Genomic DNA, 18,505 nt, shown 5'->3' on the forward strand with positions numbered 1-18,505 from the left:
CAGGATGAGAAGAGGTAGTGAACAGCAGAGGGAGGGAACAGATTGATTGGGGCCAAATGACAACATTGTTAGGTATCCTTAGTTCATTAAGTCTACTTGTGCAAACTACTAGTTACTTAGTAACTATTTAATCTGTCCCTAAAAGGTACGAGTGGCTGCTTTACAGAATCTAGTGAAGATAATGTCATTGTATTACCAGTACATGGAGACATATATGGGTCCCGCCCTTTTTGCAGTAAGTATTTTGTGTAATTTGAACTTGTAACTAGTTGCAGAGCTCATTTTTAATTGCTATTTTGTAATTCTGTGGGTTTTTTAAAACTTAGTATTATGAAGTCAAGAAAATTACTTGAGTATGGGTGTTAATGCTTGTTATTTATTTTTGTGAGACATTGTTTCACACTGTAATTCCAGTTGGTCTGTAATTCCCTATGTAGTTCAGGATAGCCACAAACTGAGCAAACCTTAAAGGGCTGGGATCACAGCTGTGAGCCCTGCCATAAATGGCAAATTTACCAGTGGTGTAAGAAAATATTGTTTAAAAGAAGTTTATTTTGTAAGTCTTTTCTTTTTGTTGCTGTTTACTTCAGATTAAACTTCATAATTTTATTGATATATCTGTTTAAGTCTTGAATGTCTTGTTAAAAGGATTTCTAACTTGAATACTTGTGATCTGGGGTATATCTTTAAATTTTTTTTCTCTTTAAGATCACAATTGAAGCAATGAAAAGTGACATTGATGAGGTGGCCCTACAAGGAATAGAATTTTGGTCCAACGTCTGTGATGAGGAAATGGATTTGGCCATTGAGGCTTCAGAGGTGAGCCTGGGGTGAGCCTCTTTGAGAAGAGCTGCTGTTCTGCCGAGATCTTACACATTTCGTTTGTGGGTATCATTCTTCTGGAAGCCTTCCATTCTGACAGGGTAATGGTTTTTCTGCTAGTAAGATCCCCTGAGTACTGAGACAGTCTCAGGTATTCATGATGATAATTCTGCTGTGAACACAAGGGGGCAGCAGGTTGTCAGCCTATTGAGGTGGCAGCTGATGTGAAGTTTTTTTCCTTTTTGAAATCTTAATGCACGCCTAAGATGTGTACTTGATAACTTACTGACTTTGAAGAAGGAGTCCGATATGTGGAAAGGCTATCTTTGACTTGGGATCTTGACACTGAAGCTCTGCTTCCGTACTGCCAGTGTGTCCCTGTAGTCTTCCCCATGCCCTGATTTTATGGAACTTGTTATTTTTTTTTTAATGTGCATTGCTGTGTATATAGTCACCAGAGAACAATCTCAGGTGCTTTCCACCTTGTGTTTGGGATTTTGAGGTAGATTATTTCATAGCACTTGGGACTTGCTGATAATGCTGGTGACCAGTGAGACCAGAATTTACTTATCTCTGCACTGTAGTGCTATGATTATAAGTTTGCAAGTCATACTTTGTTGGGATTTTTGTTATTTTGTTTTGTTTTTGTTTTTGGAACATAGTCTTGCTATGTAGTAGCTCTTTCTGTCCTGGAACTCATAGATATCCCCTTGTCTTTGCCTCCCAAGCCCTGTAATTAAAGCATGCACCACTAGACTCAGCACACCCAGGTTTTTTGTTTTGTTTTGTTTTTAATGTGGGTTCTGGAGCTGGAACTCTCTAACCCTAAGTCAAACATTTTACCAACTTAGTTAATCTTCCCATTCCTAGATATCAGATTATTAATGTTAATTAAATTTTTTAAATCTGATAAGGAATGATCCTGACCCCTTTCTGGGTTTCTTTGTATAGCCTTGGCTATGACCCTGAACTTCTAATCCTCTCTTCCCCATCTCTAAGTGCTGGGATTCTAGTCCATATTATTACTGTGATGCCTGATTTATGCAGTTCAGGATTAAGCCAGGGGCTTTGTGCATCCTAGATAAACTCTGTAGCACCTGAGCTTCATTGCCAGTTCAAGAATATAATTCTAAAGGCTGACTTGGTCTTTAATAAACATGTATATAATACATAGATAAATGCATAGATATGCTATGTAAATCTCACTGAGGTTGATAAGTGTAAGCAGCGTCTCCAAATGTCACAGTTAATGTTGCCATTGGCCTTATATATGTTTCAATTCTCACTGTGTCCCTATAGTGTTCATTGCAGCCAGCTTACTTTGTGTTTCTTGTTAGGCAGCAGAACAAGGACGCCCCCCCGAGCATACCAGCAAGTTTTATGCCAAGGGAGCACTACAGTACCTGGTTCCCATCCTCACACAGACACTAACTAAACAGGTGAGCCTCTTGATTGGTTTGAGAAACCTTATTTAGGGTGGGTTGGTTCCATGTGGAACGGTTTCCATGGAGGACATTGGCAACCATCTAATGTTCTGTTGAAGATGACTCAGGAACTGAGGCAGAGTTGTCTGTGAAGAGAGTATGCCTGAGCATCCTCTATGCTTTGGTTGTGAACAAACCACACACACTCTGCTTTCCTGAGTGCTATAGTGATAATGAGATGTAGTTCAGTATTAGTAGGAGCATGCCTTGCATATGCAAGACCTGCTCCCCTCTGCCTCAGAGAAGAGAAGGAAACTGCAGGTGTAGAGGTTGGGTTAGGGTTAGCAGGCATGTATTAACTTTTCTGCTTTATATATTGACAGCCAGTCCCAGGTCTTTGTAAGCAGTCTACCAACTGAGCTACATTTCCAACTCCTGTTGTTTTGAGACGCAGGATCTTTGTACACCTGAATAGTCTCAAACTCATGACGGTCTTCGTTCTTCAGCCCTTAAGTGTTAGTGTACCCCACCAGGGTGACCAGTTAATCCTTCTTGTATGTAACTGGAGTGTCTTCATCTGATTGCTTCTTAGGTTGACATAGCTATATTGTGAAGCTTGGAGAAAAATAAAAAAAAATAAACGTTTTATTTTATTTGATCCATGAACATTAAACTAATGATGCTTGGGAGTGTGTAGAGAGCCTATTTGAGTGACTTCATGGAACAAGAAAGCTTACCTAATATCACATTCTTTGACCAGGATGAAAACGATGACGACGATGACTGGAACCCTTGTAAAGCAGCTGGGGTGTGCCTCATGCTTCTTTCTACCTGCTGTGAAGACGACATTGTGCCGCATGTCCTTCCCTTCATTAAAGAACATATCAAGAACCCTGACTGGCGATACCGGGATGCAGCAGTGATGGCTTTTGGCAGTATCTTGGAAGGACCAGAACCTAATCAGCTCAAACCATTAGTTATACAGGTAAGGCTTAGGGAAGCTTAAGACTGGAAAATGGAATGGTGTAAGTGTGTATCTGTGTGCATTTGTAAATAAATTTAAACTGTACGTAATCACCCTCAAAGGCTATTTCCAAATAATTGATTGGTAGATAGTACAGGCTTAAAACCTACATTCTTATAGAGCTAATAAATAGGTCAGGAGGCCAAGGCCACCAGCCTTAGCTAGTTAGTAATGAAACCAGCCTATGCTGTGTGGCACTCCTTCTGTCTCACTATTGTTGCCTATGTTCTTAAGGGTAAAATATGTTTAACTTTAAGTCATGACCCAGAAACTTGAAAAATGAAGACCAAGAAAAGGGCCAACTTTAATATGTTCTTATCCAATAACACTCTTACCTCACGACATTGCAACTTTGTTTTCTGTGCTCTTTGGACAACAGGTTGGAGTTAACACTATGAAGATTGCCTTACAACTTTTTCATATGCTTTAAGATTTTCCTGTTGATTTTGGACTTTTGGGACAGTCACAACCTGTATCCCAGGGTTAGCCTTGAATGGTGACTACTGCGTCGGCTTGTGAGTGCTGGAGTTATAAGCATAGCCTCTAGACACAGAAAGCTCCAACTCAGCGCTCATAAATAACATCTTCATATTTCACTCAGCCTTCCAAGTAAATGAGAATTGCAGTGTGGAATACTGTATCCAGTTACCCTATGATTTTTCTTACTGGGTTTTTCTTCTTAATTATTATTCAGGGTCTCAAGTATGCCCCAAATTAACTATGTGGCTGAGGCTGGCTCTTTGCTGCAGATCTTCCTGCCTCTGCTACCCAAATGTTGGGGTTTACAGGACCATTCCCATAGTCTTTGATAGTATTATTATTCTAGTCTTTGAGCAAAATTGACATTTATGTAGTGATAGTCTTCTTGTGGAAATGTGTTTATTTTGCTGGTACAAATGATAGAAGACCTCATTGTAATTGAAATTTTTGTATAAAGAACTGAGTCTTTCCAGATAGAAGCTGGTGCCTTTGTGATTGCTTCTTGGGGTCACTACCTGAATAAAATAATTCTAATTGACTGAAAGAATCCACTGCAAACTCTTTAATAAAATCCTATATTGGGAGTCAGGGAAGGTAGTAGAACTCTTTCCCACCTCCTTCTCTTGGTTTTTTCTGTGTAGTCCTGGCTGTCCTGGAACTCAGTCTTGTAGACCAGGCTGACTTCAAACTCATAGAGATCCACCTGCCTCTGCTGGGATTAAAGGCGTGTGCCACCACCACCCTGTGGGAAGAGAGCATTTTACAATCTTTTTTTGTTTATTGTTACTATTTTGTTTTAGAAACATCTATTTTCAGAATATCTTCATCATATATTACATTCAAATCTTTCTGTCACTATATTTCAGATGAGGTCTGGCATCAAATTTGTTACGTATAATGGCCGTTGATGGCTTGAATTTTGTATCCTCCTGCCTTCATTTTCTAAATGCTGAAATTACAGGCATGTGCCCACGGACCAGTAGTATTTCTTTTGAATAGTAGTCAGCTCGAATTTCAATTTGTTTTGCTTTATTGCATTTACAGGCTATGCCCACCCTAATAGAATTAATGAAAGACCCCAGTGTAGTTGTTCGAGACACAACAGCTTGGACTGTGGGCAGGATCTGTGAGCTGCTCCCTGAAGCTGCCATCAATGATGTCTACTTGGCTCCCCTGCTGCAATGTCTGATTGAAGGCCTCAGTGCTGAACCCAGAGTGGCTTCAAATGTGTGCTGGGTAAGAGATTTTCTTCCTGGTGAAGACAGGCGCTTGTCCTGAGCCAATCAGAAGGAGATGTGTGAGAGAAAGGGACCTACCTCACTGGAAGACCTGTTTTCAATCTTGTCTCCTAATATCTTCAGTTAGGATCTAGGCAGATGGCAGCTGCAGAGGCCAGTGCAGCTGGTGACTGACATTGATTGGTCCCAAAGCACTTAAAGCATGAGGCAGGAGACTCTCTGTACTTGGCTTTTCTCCTTCCATTGCTTTTAGACAAGAAGTTCTGATTAAAACGGAGTTTTTGCTACAGAAAGAAGAGGGATGGAAGCAAAATGAGGTGGTCAGACTGCTGAGTCATTGTAGGTCCCTGAGTGAGCAGACAGAAGGGGATTGCTCAAAGGACTCTGCACTTAGAGCATTGGGAAGATTACTAGGCTGTACATACAGTGTTTTTTCTTTTAAAAAAAAAATTTTTTTTGATTATTTTCTGTATTGAGTTTTGTCTGTGTGCATTTATGGGCCTGGTGCCTGCAGAGGTCCAAAAAAGAGCATCAGATTTCCTGAAACTGGAGTTGTGAGCCACTTTGTGAGTACTGGGAGTTGAACCTTTATCCTGCAAAACAGCCAGTCCTCACCCATACTTTGAAGATAAGATATGCAACCCAGGCTGACCTCAAACTCAGAGAGATCTGCCTGCCTCTGACTCCTGAGTGTTGGAATTAGAGATGTGCACCAACACATCTCATGTGGTCCTTCTTGCTTAAACTTTTAAGATTTTTTTTTCTTTTTTAAATTATGAGTGTGCGCTTGGGTGTCAGATACCCTAGAACTGGAGTTACAGATTTGCCATGTGAGTTCTGGGAGATGAATTCAGTCCCTCTAGGAGAAGAGCTAGTGCACTTAACCACTGAGCCATCTCTCCCCCCTCCCCCCCCCATGGAATTTGAATACTCCTAAGCAAAGGGTGCTTATATCACCAGTCATTAATGAATTTTCATTTGTAGAGTCTTTAATGTTTTTCCTGATGAGAGAAGTGGGTGTGCTCCCTCCAAAAGAGTGTCAGGTCCCCTGGAGCTGGAGTTAGAAGCAGTGAGTGTGAATCACCTGATGTGGGTGCTGAGTAATGAGTTTTCTTGATAACCTTGACAGGAAAAGTTGGCTCTTTAACAGCCATTAATTGTAGGTTAGAGAACACTGTTCAAGGTATCGGGATGGGAGGGAGATGAGAGAACCCTATAGTGGGGTTCCCTTGGGACTGATCTTAAGTCTCTCTGCATTCCAGGCTTTTTCCAGTCTGGCTGAAGCTGCTTATGAAGCTGCAGATGTAGCCGATGATCAAGAAGAACCAGCTACCTATTGTTTGTCTTCTTCATTTGAGCTGATAGTTCAGAAGCTGTTGGAGACCACAGACAGGTAACCAGTAATCCTTGGAAGCCGGCAACTGCATGGCTAACGCCTGTTTTCTAGAACATAAAAAATGGGACATGACATAGCACAGGACCTTCTCAGGAGAAGTTTAAGGTGTCCTATAGTATGTTAAGTATTTAAAAGAGATAAAGAAACAAAGACTGCTCCTTTTAGAACTGATGAGATTACAGTTGATATTGCACATCTGGAAAGGTGGAGGCAGGAGAATCTCAAAGCCAACTGTATGGGGACACTGCCTCAGAACACCCCCAACCCCTCCCCCCCAAATAAATTTTTTTAGAGAGTAATTGATGAGAGAGAAGTCCTAGAGTAGTGGGCACACCACACTCAAGTCAGTCACTGTCGCTCATATGTTTTCTTTGTGACTACTCAGACAGTTTTTTGAATTAACCAGCATTTGTTCGGTTCTACCTCGGGCCATTATTTGGCTCTTCAGTTTTAGCCTGATCGCTTACAAAAACTCTCTTCCGTTCTGTTTTTGGTTATTGTTAAGAGTATGTATGTGTGAGAGAGTAGGCAGTGTGCCATGGTGCATACTTGAAAGTGGGGGGGCCAACTTGTGCAGAGCTGCTGTCTTTTCACTTGAGGCTATGGAGCTATCTCACTAGCTCTCATTATAGATTGTAGCCATGTCTAGAGAACTCGAGTGCGCCATTGGCTCAAAGGACTTTTGATTTTTTTTTAAAAAATGCTTTTTTTTAAAAAAAAAAAAAAAGCCAGGCAGTGGTGGTACATGCCTTTAATCCCAGCACTTGGGAGGCAGAGGCAATTGGATCTCTGAGTTTGAGGCCAGCATAGTCTGCAGAGAGAGTTTCAGGACAGCCAAAGATAATATAGAAAAATTCTGTCTCAAAAACAAAAAGGGGAAAAAATGTCTTTTAGCGTAACTCTGTCCTGGAACTCACTGTGTAGGTAAGGCTGACCTTAAACTCAGATGTCCGAGTGCTGGTGTGTGCCATCAAGGTCCGGCTAAAAACTACTTTGTGTGTGAATGGTGTGCATATGGAGACTGGAGGTATCTTACCAAGTCAATTTTCTTTACCATCTGGGGTATGAGGACTGAGGTCTGGCATTAGCCTTGGTGACAAGTGTATTTATCTGCTGAGTCAGCTCCTTTAGTTTGTACATACCATCCACTTGTCTACTTTAAAAACAAAGAAACAAACCAGGTCTCCACTCTTTAGCCTATGATGGTCTCAGATTCTAAGCAAGGTCTGAGTTCCAGGGATTTATGTGTGTGATATCACACCTACGGTTCATTGGTATCTTTTTGCCAAGTTCAAAACTGGTTTGCTATCATTTTTGGCTTCTTATTTTACAGTACTAGAGATTGAATCCATGGCTTTGTCCGTGCAATGTCTTTACCTCTGAATAACATCCCCAACCTCTGGTTTCCTGTTGTTGAGGAAATATGTCTGCTTTATGAATTCCTTTTCTGTTTGTTCTCAAGTGAGGCCTTTTTATTTTGTATCCTTATAGACCTGATGGACACCAGAACAACCTGAGAAGTTCTGCATATGAATCTCTAATGGAAATTGTAAAAAATAGTGCCAAGGATTGTTACCCTGCGGTGCAGAAGACCACCCTGGTCATTATGGAACGACTGCAGCAGGTGCTTCAGATGGAGGTGAGACCAGGGAGTGTCGTGTCCTGGGGAAGGTGGGGGTACTTCTGACTTACACAGAAGCGTTGCAGCCCTTGGCATAGCCTTAGGTTCAGTCACCAGCATCAATAGCCGAGAGGCTTGCAGCTTACTGCCTGCTTTGCTTGCCCCTGCTTCTGCTAGTGCTGCTCACTGTTAGCATTTCAGAGGCTTAGCTGATGGTCCTGGAAATTGCTGCAAGGGGAAGGTTTCCATGAGATCCTGATTCTTTTCTTTTCTTCAGTCCCATATCCAGAGCACATCAGACAGAATTCAGTTCAATGACCTTCAGTCTCTACTGTGTGCGACTCTCCAGGTATGGTGACGCCCTTTCTCACTCGTTCTCTTGTCTTAGCGGGTGTTGGCCCACATGCATGTCTATTCACTATGTGCGGGAAGTGCTGGAGATGGTGTAAATATCATGTGGATACTTGGAATTAAAACCAGTTCTTGTGGAATACCAGCCAGTGCTGTTGGCAACTGAGCCTTCTTTTGAATCCCTGACCTCACTTAATACCTTAAAGAAAGACAGCCATTTTATTGTTACAACAGATTGATAGACACGCAGACCTCTGAAATATCGAGATAATTCTGTCCGGGAGTTGTAATCAGAGGGCTTTGATCTGTGACTGAAAGAGTAATTCTCACTTTTCTTTTGTGTCTGTCCTAAAAGATCTAATTTGTCTTTGTGATGATGGGAAGTGTCTCAGCTTAATGGTCCCTCCCAGCTGTACATCTGTCATGTGTTGACAGCTTTTAGTCTTGGTTTTTGTCCAAACCCATCTTGGTCAGGTGTGGTTCACTTAGTTAACAGTATGGCCCTGGGACTAGAGTCCTAACTCAGGCCAGTCACTGGCATATGCAGGGCCCTAGGCTCAATCCCTGTATTGGCAAAATAAATGGCTTACACTTGGCGAGTGTATCTTTGAAACATTGCCTGATGTGGCATTTATAGTGCTTTTTTCTTTTCAAAGATTGGCTGTGAAAACTGAAATAAAATGTCAGTGTCTACTTATCCTTTTCCTATCAGGACAAAAGGAAAGCTCTGGAACTTCTGAAGCATAAGTAGACACCGGGTTTTGGTATTCAGGCACACTTGGTTGTCTCACCTGTGAACTCTGTTCAGATGTCGTATTTTAAGGGTTAGTGATAGAACCTTCTCATCAAACACAGTGATCCAGTGGCTTTAGATGGAACACATACAGGAGTGAGGGGAACAGTTTGAGAACAGCGTGTGGAATTGGAAGGAGTTGTTGTGGTAATTTTATCGGGACTGATTCTTCAAAATTTAAGCCATAGGTTTTTGATTTGTATAATAGCACCTCCAAGACATACCCTTTTTGTAAACTGAAATAATGTATCATTCTAGTAAGACTGGGGTGTAGAGGGTAATGATAGTTCTGTTTGACAGGCAAAGGAAATGATGTTTTACATTTTATTTTTTAAAGAAAAAGCATAGTGTCCTGATTTGGGGCTTTGGAATTAACAGGTCCTGAATTGTTATTCATTTCACAGAATGTGCTCCGGAAAGTGCAACATCAAGACGCTTTGCAGATCTCTGATGTGGTCATGGCCTCCCTCTTAAGGATGTTCCAAAGCACAGCTGGGTCTGGGGGAGTGCAAGAAGATGCCCTGATGGCAGTTAGCACATTGGTGGAAGGTTAGTGAGCAGCAGAAGACAGGGACTGTATCCACAGAGTGCGGGGGAAAGGTGATGGTTAAATTGACTTGTATAAATTATATATCACTGCCTTCCTTGCCAGCCTCCTTAAAGTAAAGGCCAGCTAGTTTAGCATCTATGTCAAATTGGCAGCCTTTTAGGGGCAGTTAGTGCCCATCAAAGGGTTCATCAGTTTTCTTCTTCCCTTGAAAGTAAACTTGTAGCTGGGCATGGCAGCCTTTAATCCCAGCACTTGGCAGGCAGAGGCATATGGATCTCTGAGTTGAAGGCCAGCCTGGTCTACAGAGTGAGTTCCAGGACAGGCTGCAAAGCTACACAGAGAGAAAACACTGTCTGAAAAGAAGAAAGCCAACATGCTTTATTTAGGTTTTCTGTTGTTGATGGTAGGGGAAACAGAAGAAAGATTCTGGTTTCATTTCTGCCTTTGGTACCTTTGGGTCTGGATTATAATGCTTTGGGCTTGAATAGATTATAGGACTTAGTGTGGTATGGAATAAACTATTACCTGAGTCTTAGGAGTTGATTGACTTTTGTAGTTATATATCTAACTACAAAATTGCTTTAGGGAACGCTTCAGACTTTTTTTTTTTTAAGGGTATTCAAAACATTAAAAGTACATTGAATCTCTGGAATGCTTCATCAGAGGTGAACTTTAAGTATACTGCTAAGGCCATTATTTAAAGTCCTCTATTCTGAGGACCAGTCCTATTTCTGGAATAAATAGTCTATGTTCAAAACAATTGTGATAGTACATGCCTATAGTCATACACTCTCAAGGCAGAGGCAGAAGAATTGTGAGTTTGTCCCAGTATATTATACATAGTGAGTCCCTTCTGGGGAAAGACCAAAAATATGCTGAGGATATAGATCAGTTGACAGAGTATTTAAGGAGCAGAAATCGCTGGGATGCCCCCAAAACAACATAAACTGTATAGGGATACACACCTGTTTCCCTAGCTCTCAGGTAGTGTTGGCAGGAGGATCAGGAATTTAATATCTCCCTCTGTCACACTGGGCTACATAGTAATTCAAGGCCTGCCTGGGATGCATGAATCTTGCTGGGGGTAGGGTCGGGGAGAAAGCTGAGCACACACCTGTAATCCAAGCATTTGGGAAGCTGAGACAAGGGGATTTCAAGTTCTGGAGACACCTTAGCTACAGAATGTGACCTTTTCTCAAGAAAACAAGGACAGTGCCTAGAAAGGTTCCTCATTAGTTAAAAGTGCTTATTGCTCTTGCAGAGAACTAGAGTTTGAATCCTAGCATGCATGTGACGTGACTTAGAAACACCTATAGCTTCTTGTGGCTTCCATGCACATACAGACTTAAGATATAAATAAGTAAAATTGATTAAATAAGAAAATAAAAATTTTAACCATTAGAATGATGGGAGTGGGATGGGTAAGAACCATTCCAGGTGCTGTAGTCTGCAACTCTATCTGCCCTGCCTTTTTCCATTCTCTCTTTGTGCTATGGATTAAACCTAGGACCTTGACCATCTTAGCCAAGTGCTCTACCACTGAGCTACACTCCTGCCTTTCTGTTTCTTTCCTGATTGGCTTGTTTAGTTCTTGCTGTGACTGACTTTATTTTGAAGCTGGCTTCCCATGGAGGAGGGGGAATAAAGCAACATAGCTGACTCGGTCAATGAAGTTATTCTTTCCTTAAGTCCATGCTATTTTGTTATTTTAGCTATAATAAAATCTCATTCTGATGAGCATTGACATTCTAAGTTGTGTGAATTTGGCCCTTCCAACAGTTAGAAAGCTTGAATAATATCTTCTTGATAGAAAATGATTAGTAAATCACATTCTGCCCAACATGTTGAACAGTGAATATGTCCTGGGTTACTTGACTCACGTATCCTTTGTTGCTATGATTATTAGCTAATTGTTTGTTCCATTAACAGTGTTGGGTGGTGAATTCCTCAAGTACATGGAGGCCTTTAAACCATTCTTGGGTATTGGATTGAAAAATTATGCTGAGTACCAGGTAGGATCTGCTTTTCAAAACTGTCTTTGTTTGTTTTCACATTGTTGAAAATCAGACTTGGAGCCTGTGTGTGCTAATGCTGGGCAAGTTTCTTAAACTGCAAGATACATCCCAGCCCTCAAAATCATATACTCTCACTAATGTGGCATAGAGTAGTCCAGACAAAATCAGGGTTCTGAAGCCAAGTGGTTTCCTCTTTTGTATCATTTGTATCCTTAGCGTCTGCATTGGAGGTAGTCTGTGAAAAGCAGGATATTGGATCTGCCAGATAGAGATCACAAGATGACTGCCTGAACAGTCCTAATTATAGGGCAGCTGCTAAGTTATGTCACCACTGCACTGTTTTCCGTGTTCTGCCACCTCCACTCTTTCCTACTGATAACTCAGGCAGCCCTAGTTTAGTTCTCTTGTTGAATCTGGTTAAAATTCTATAAGCTCCACAAGGGAAGGTTGTGTTCTCTGATTGTGGTTTAAGTAATGACCATTGACTAGGTAAAGTAATGCTGTACTCTGCTGGAAACCTTTTCTGTTTGGGAAATAGTTTCCTTGGTTCTTTGCAGGTGTGTTTGGCAGCTGTTGGCTTAGTGGGAGATTTGTGCCGAGCCCTGCAGTCCAACATCTTACCTTTCTGTGACGAGGTCATGCAGCTGCTCCTGGAGAACTTGGGGGTGAGCATTTCTCAGGCTAATTGGCCAGTCTTTGAAGAAGTTATCAGTTAGGAAGATTTACATCTCAAGGTCTATGATGGGGAGCTGTAGGTTCCTAGAACACTTTTAAGCTTTATCCAGAGTAACTCAGTTTTTGTGTTTCAAGTTTCTTGGGTCTTCAAATCAGACAAGATTCATGTTTATAAGTTCCCCTTTTCTCTTTTTCTTGTTAGAATGAAAATGTCCACAGGTCTGTGAAGCCACAGATTCTGTCTGTGTTTGGTGATATTGCTCTTGCTATTGGTGGAGAGTTTAAAAAATACCTAGAGGTTGTGTTGAATACTCTGCAGCAGGCCTCCCAAGCTCAGGTGGACAAGGTAAGAGTGGGCCATCTTGATGGTCTTCTAAGACAACTCTAACAGCAGGAGAACTGCTTAGGGTGTACCTCTTAAGGTGGCCGCTACGACAGAGGTTTTGTTCTTTGTCTCTTCCAGTCAGACTTCGACATGGTGGATTATCTGAATGAACTAAGAGAAAGCTGCTTGGAAGCTTATACAGGAATTGTCCAAGGATTGAAGGGAGATCAGGAAAACGTACACCGTTGAGTATATAGCCCAGTTCCCGAAATCCATTGGCCAGGGTGCATCTTACCTTTGTAGCTCTCTGGTGAATGAGCACCTGCTACATCCAGGAGGAACAAAAAGAGAAGTGGTGCCCTAGTGAACAGAGGGTTTGGGGGAGGCAATAGATAGTCATTGGTGTTTTCCCCGTGGTAGGGGTGGTGGAGTACAGACAAAGCCAGGGCTTCATGACATGGTAGCTAAGCTCTGCCATTGAACTACACCTAGCTTTGCCTTTTTTAGGAGTCTAGCGAGGCTATCTGGAAAGTGCAGAGGTGCTGGTGCTCTTTACTGGTGCAGGCAGCTCAAGCTCACAGTGGAGGTTGTGCCTTTTGTGCTCCACTTGTGGCACATAACTCAGTGGTATGGGGGCACTTTCCACTGTGTAATGCCTTGTTCTATTCAGTACACAGAAATTCTGTTCCATGTGATTACAGAAGGAAAATTTATCCCCCTCTGTGAATTTGAAGGATATCCTTCTCAACTGAAGAATAATTTTTTGGTATCCTCAGTATAGCTGGTTATCCAGCTGGAACCCTGCTATTGGGGTAGACTAGCAGTGGCCATATTGAAAAGAGGCTGAGTCCTGTCTAACCTGGGACAGTTTAATCAGACCTCCTCTTTCCTTTATAGCGGATGTAATGCTGGTACAACCCAGAGTAGAATTTATTTTGTCTTTTATTGATCACATTGCTGGAGACGAGGATCATACAGATGGAGTCGTAGCGTGTGCTGCTGGACTGATAGGGTAAGTCATGCCTTCTTCCACAGAACCAGAAGTGTGTACAGAGAAAATTGGTTTTCTTTTGCTCTTTTGCAGTGCTGGTGATGAAACCCAAGGCTTCACGCTATATAGCCCTTTAAAAGTATTACTTATCTTGTATATATGTATGTGCATGGAGGTCAGAGGAAGCTTGAGGGATTCAGTTCTCTCCTAAACCATGTGGGTCTTGAGGATTTGACAGCAGGCAGCTTTACCTACTGAGCCTCCTCACCAGCCTCTTCCGAGATTGAGTCCATGTTGGGACATAGTGTCACAGCTCATAGGCCTTATTCTACTTCCTTTTTCCTCTTACTTCTTTTGAGAAGGTCTTGCTGTGTGGCCCATGCTGATGAAACTTGTCAGCTTCTTCATCCTCGTTACTGACTTGATGGGATTGTGCCGCCACAATCAGCTATTAACATTGGCTGAGTCCTTCTGACACTTGCAACTTAATTTATTCCAGAAGTCTCTTAGAATTTTAAGAAGTGAATGAGCTAGGTGGTGGTGGCACGTGTCTTTAATTCCTTTACTTGGGAGACAGATGCAGACAGATCTTTGTGAATTTGCTGCCAGCCAGGGCTACACAGAGAAACCCTATCTTGAAAAACCAGAAAAGAGAAGAGCTGAATGACGACTAAGAAACGCATCGTTGGCTCTGCCTGGTTTGGCAGCATCAACCATGGTACAGGTGTGACCAGGAAGTCATTCTCAGGTGTTTGTTTTGTACAGGGATTTATGTACAGCATTTGGGAAGGATGTACTGAAATTAGTAGAAGCTAGGCCAATGATCCATGAACTATTAACTGAAGGACGGAGATCAAAGACTAACAAAGCAAAGACCCTTGCTACGTGGGCAACAAAGGAACTGAGGAAGCTGAAGAACCAAGCTTGGTAAGATCTTAACTTCGCTCCTTTGGATCTAGGGAGGGTACATTTTCTTTAAGGACTTTATTGAACTTTTGGTAATAGCTGCCTATTGGTTATTTTATTAACACTTTTCTGTACCTGCTTTCGAGCATGGCCTTTAGTCAGGAGATCTTTTCTAAGCTGAACATTTGAGTCCTTGTGAAGGACAACAGAACTCAGGTTAAAATACTGAAAATATTTTGAGACCTAATAAAATCCCCCCCCCCCTTTTTTTTTCTCTATTCCCTTCTCCGTGTCCCTTCCCTTGTACTGGGAATCAAGCCTTGGGGCTCGGGGTTTCTGTATGTAGCCTGGCTAGCCCCTAGATCTTGGCTCTGCCTCCCATGTAGTGGGATTAAAGGTGTGTGCCTCTTTGAGTGTTCATTTATTGATTGCTTGGGTTGCCTGGAGTTGAATTTAGGACTTCACATGCAAGGAAGCACTTTTCACTAGCTGTAGTTGATGCTTACTTATGGCAGCAGGTAGATGGTACAAAGGAAGACAAGAAAGTTATCAGTCTTTGAGAGTTGGCAAGTCCCATTCAGACTTAGGGGCAGTTAGTTGTAGGAGTTAGGGGTGTATGTGACCACAGGATTGACCTCTTCATCCATTTGTTTTTAGATCTGGTACCATTGGGATGATGACCTGAGACCCCCACTGGAAATCTCCAATCTTTTGAAAAAACCCGGAAGTGAGGAGTGTGCACGGATGCTGAATGTTTGGGAATGAGAGGATGAGTGAGTGAGGCTTGAAAACACCACATTGAAAATCCTGCCACAGCCGACAACAGCAGCGCTGGTAGTGAGCTAAGTAAGCACTGACTTTGTAGACAAACATAACATCAGCCATCTTGGAACAGAGAAACAATGGATTTACTTACTTATTAAAAACAAAAAAGCTGTCTCTTCCCAGGGGAGGCTAGAACTAGCTTTCCTGTCTTGGCAGTGCCGAATGGGATGACAGATTTGGGAGAGGAGGACCTGGGTTCAGCTGTGGGGCTGTATTGTAAAAGGCAGCCTGGCCTTTGCTACTGAGGAGAAAGATGGAGCCCGGGTCTTGAGCCCACCTTCACTGTACCGTTGCACTTGGTACTGCACATGTGCCCGTTAGAAGGCGCGTGGGGGATTTCACAGTCTGAGAATGAGTGTGTGTGAGTGAGGCGGTATCCACATTCTCAACTTCACGTCATTGCAGTTTCTTCTCCCAGAAAACACAAGGGTTCGGTGTTGCATTTCATAAACTAACTGAAGTTCTGGCTACTGATGCAGCACAAGAGACATGCTTAAACAACAAATGAGGAAAGACGCTCTTTTTAGGTTTGGTTTGGTTTCATTTTTAATTATTCTAGGGAAAACACTGACGAATGGTCAGAGCTCCTGTCCTGATCTTTTCATCAAGGCGCCTTTCCTGATACTGTGGTTCAGCTGTGAATGTAGCTGTGGGGGGAGGGGGGGAAAGAAAACTCTGGAGTTAGAGGATATAGAAAAATAAAAGTACAGTTGTTACAAATAAAATGCAGACTTCAAAGACAGAAAAAGCCACAACCCAAACCAAATTTAAATACTCAAAAATTGGCATCACAAACAAGCTGTCTCCTGACTTACATTGTGGCAGTCTGAATGCCCCCAGAAAACTGTGCCAAAGAGTCTAGAGTACAGATGTACAACAGAAGTAAATACACTCAAAACCGCAAACTTCAGGTAACTATTTTGAATTGCAAATGACGAAAATTTAATGTTGAACGATCTGATAAAATATCCATTTGGAAACTGCTTGGCCTTCTGTTCTTTTCTTTGATTGACTGCAAGGCGGTATTGGTCTCTTGCTGCACTTCAAAACCAACTAACCAATAAGACAAGTGTGTGTGTGTATATATATATGTATACACACACTAACTACAACTGTTGTGATGAAAATGGCACTAGGAGAAGGTTATATTTTTCCACTGATGTTAAGATGAATAAAATGGTGTCAAACATTCCCCTGCTCACACGCTTTAGTATTTTTTTAAAGTGTGATGTGCTGTGATTACCATAAATCAGAATTATTTTCCCTTTTACAAGGAAACAAGGCACCCTGAATTTTAGTCTTTCAGCAATAAGAAATGATTTCTGTGAGCTGGCCCTCTTGGCTCGTGCAGACATTAGGAGATTTGCTGGCGTTTTAAATATGCTGCTTTAAAGAAATAATAATAGAAACCAAGGGAGGTTTTTTGGCTTCCTGGTAGTTGGAAGATTTAAACATAAGACCCTCATTCCTACTTCATTTCCATTGTAGTAAGTGATACTGGCTTAGGTTTTCTCCTCCTCCTTTCATCTCCCCTGCCTAGGCCTGTTCCTAAGTGGGACTGGCTTCTTTTGCCTGTCCATACGCAGCATCTGTAGTCGCTCTTTACAGGGTATCAGATATTGTGCCTTTTGGTGCCAGGTTCAGAGTCAAAGTGCCGATCTGATCTGTGAACCGGTGTACAAAAAAGTATTTGAAGGAGAGATGCTCCATCGTGAGCAGAGCAATCACTAGGACTTGATCCTTAGTGAGAAGAGAGGCCCAGGCCTCTAAATGCCTTGTTTCCATCTTAGCTGTTTTTTCAGATTTACTAACCATTCCTGATACTAGATAGGCTTGGGGCAGGGCTTAGGGAGGGGGCAGAAATATTGGGGGAAAGGAAAAAACAATCTGATCATTCCTCAGTGCTACCCATTTCTGTCCTGTGTGGGCTGCTTAGCGCAACAGCAGGGGAATAAAGTACACCGAGAACCATGATGAAAACAAAACCTTCCGTGTGTTTTGTCATGTTTTGTTCCAGGGAAGCAGTTGACAAGTGCTGTTACTAATGCTTTCTCCCAGATGCATTCAATGCTCGAGAGGAGGAAATGGGCTGGTTGGATTGTGGTCTTGGTGCCTTGCTATTCTGCACTGGTTATGCATTTTTACCTTCTTTTAGTTACTTTCAGCTACTGTTTTCTACGGTTTGGGTGTTTGTCCTTAGTCAGTTGGTACCACTTAAGGCAAATGAACTCGAAATGCTTTCTGTCCACTCATTGTCTGGGTCTTCTCCACCCTGAGTCTTGGCACATTCCTTCAAGGATGTAGTTACCGTCTGCTTGGGAAGAAGTCAGTGCAAATGTGAGGAAAGCGGGCTCCGACTAGACGTGCGTTTGCCACGAGTGGCAGCTGCCTGCACCAATTATGTTGGTTAACTTTGCTTTTTGTTTTTCTCAGTTCTCCCAGTCCTCCCTCTCTGTTGAAATGTTGAAGTTTTAGCTGTCAGAGGCAGCCCTAGGGTCTGTGGAGAAGTGGAGGGACTTGCTCAGTTTGGTGTTCTAACGTTCGGAATCAAGCAGTCTCCTTACTCTTACTATTTTAAGATGTGTGTAGTCTGACTTTAGAAGTCCAAATTCCATCAGCTTTGATAGCATCAATCTGTAATTGGCATTCAGAATGCTGTTGGCATGCCAGTCTGTGATGGCATTAAAGACCTGTTAAAACACTTGAGCCCAACTTTATTAACCAAAACTGATACCACCACCTTTATCTTCTGAATAAAGTCCGCTTTATTTTTATTTTCAACATCTTGCTGCTTCGTTCTTTGTTTCAGATGTTGTCACTGTGGAGTGACTGTTTTGGAAGAGAGGGGTGTGTGTGTGTGTGTGTGTGTGTGTGTGTGTGTGTGTGTGTGTGTGTACACAAATGGACTAAGCAGCATGCAAATGAAATAGGATTTAAGTATTGCCCTTTGAGGCACAAAGGTAGGTACCCTGCAGGAGACCTGGGAAGACTGAGGAAGTGGGGAGGTTGTTTTCTGTCTCCTGCAAGCTTCCAGGACAAGACCCTTGGAGGTGGACCACCCAAAGTTCC

At 42.2% G+C, this 18,505-nt stretch overlaps 1 protein-coding gene across 1 annotated transcript in view; it reads left to right on the forward strand.

The window, feature by feature from the left end:
• Kpnb1 (karyopherin subunit beta 1) overlaps positions 1 to 18,217 on the forward strand; it is a 29,140-nt gene extending 10,923 nt beyond the window's left edge. The window contains exons 7-22 of the mRNA XM_005368326.3: positions 146 to 235; positions 709 to 819; positions 2,160 to 2,261; positions 3,007 to 3,231; positions 4,795 to 4,986; positions 6,251 to 6,381; positions 7,876 to 8,023; positions 8,283 to 8,354; positions 9,554 to 9,698; positions 11,629 to 11,711; positions 12,272 to 12,379; positions 12,592 to 12,735; positions 12,853 to 12,958; positions 13,612 to 13,726; positions 14,471 to 14,632; positions 15,269 to 18,217. Of these exons, the coding sequence (XP_005368383.1) occupies positions 146 to 235; positions 709 to 819; positions 2,160 to 2,261; positions 3,007 to 3,231; positions 4,795 to 4,986; positions 6,251 to 6,381; positions 7,876 to 8,023; positions 8,283 to 8,354; positions 9,554 to 9,698; positions 11,629 to 11,711; positions 12,272 to 12,379; positions 12,592 to 12,735; positions 12,853 to 12,958; positions 13,612 to 13,726; positions 14,471 to 14,632; position 15,269 (1,935 nt within the window). The 3' untranslated portion in view covers positions 15,270 to 18,217. The remainder of the gene's footprint in view (positions 1 to 145; positions 236 to 708; positions 820 to 2,159; positions 2,262 to 3,006; positions 3,232 to 4,794; positions 4,987 to 6,250; positions 6,382 to 7,875; positions 8,024 to 8,282; positions 8,355 to 9,553; positions 9,699 to 11,628; positions 11,712 to 12,271; positions 12,380 to 12,591; positions 12,736 to 12,852; positions 12,959 to 13,611; positions 13,727 to 14,470; positions 14,633 to 15,268) is intronic.
• Positions 18,218 to 18,505: the final 288 nt, after the last annotated feature.

The sequence above is a fragment of the Microtus ochrogaster genome, unplaced genomic scaffold, assembly GCF_000317375.1.
Source record: "Microtus ochrogaster isolate Prairie Vole_2 unplaced genomic scaffold, MicOch1.0 UNK31, whole genome shotgun sequence".
NCBI lineage: Eukaryota > Metazoa > Chordata > Mammalia > Rodentia > Cricetidae > Microtus > Microtus ochrogaster.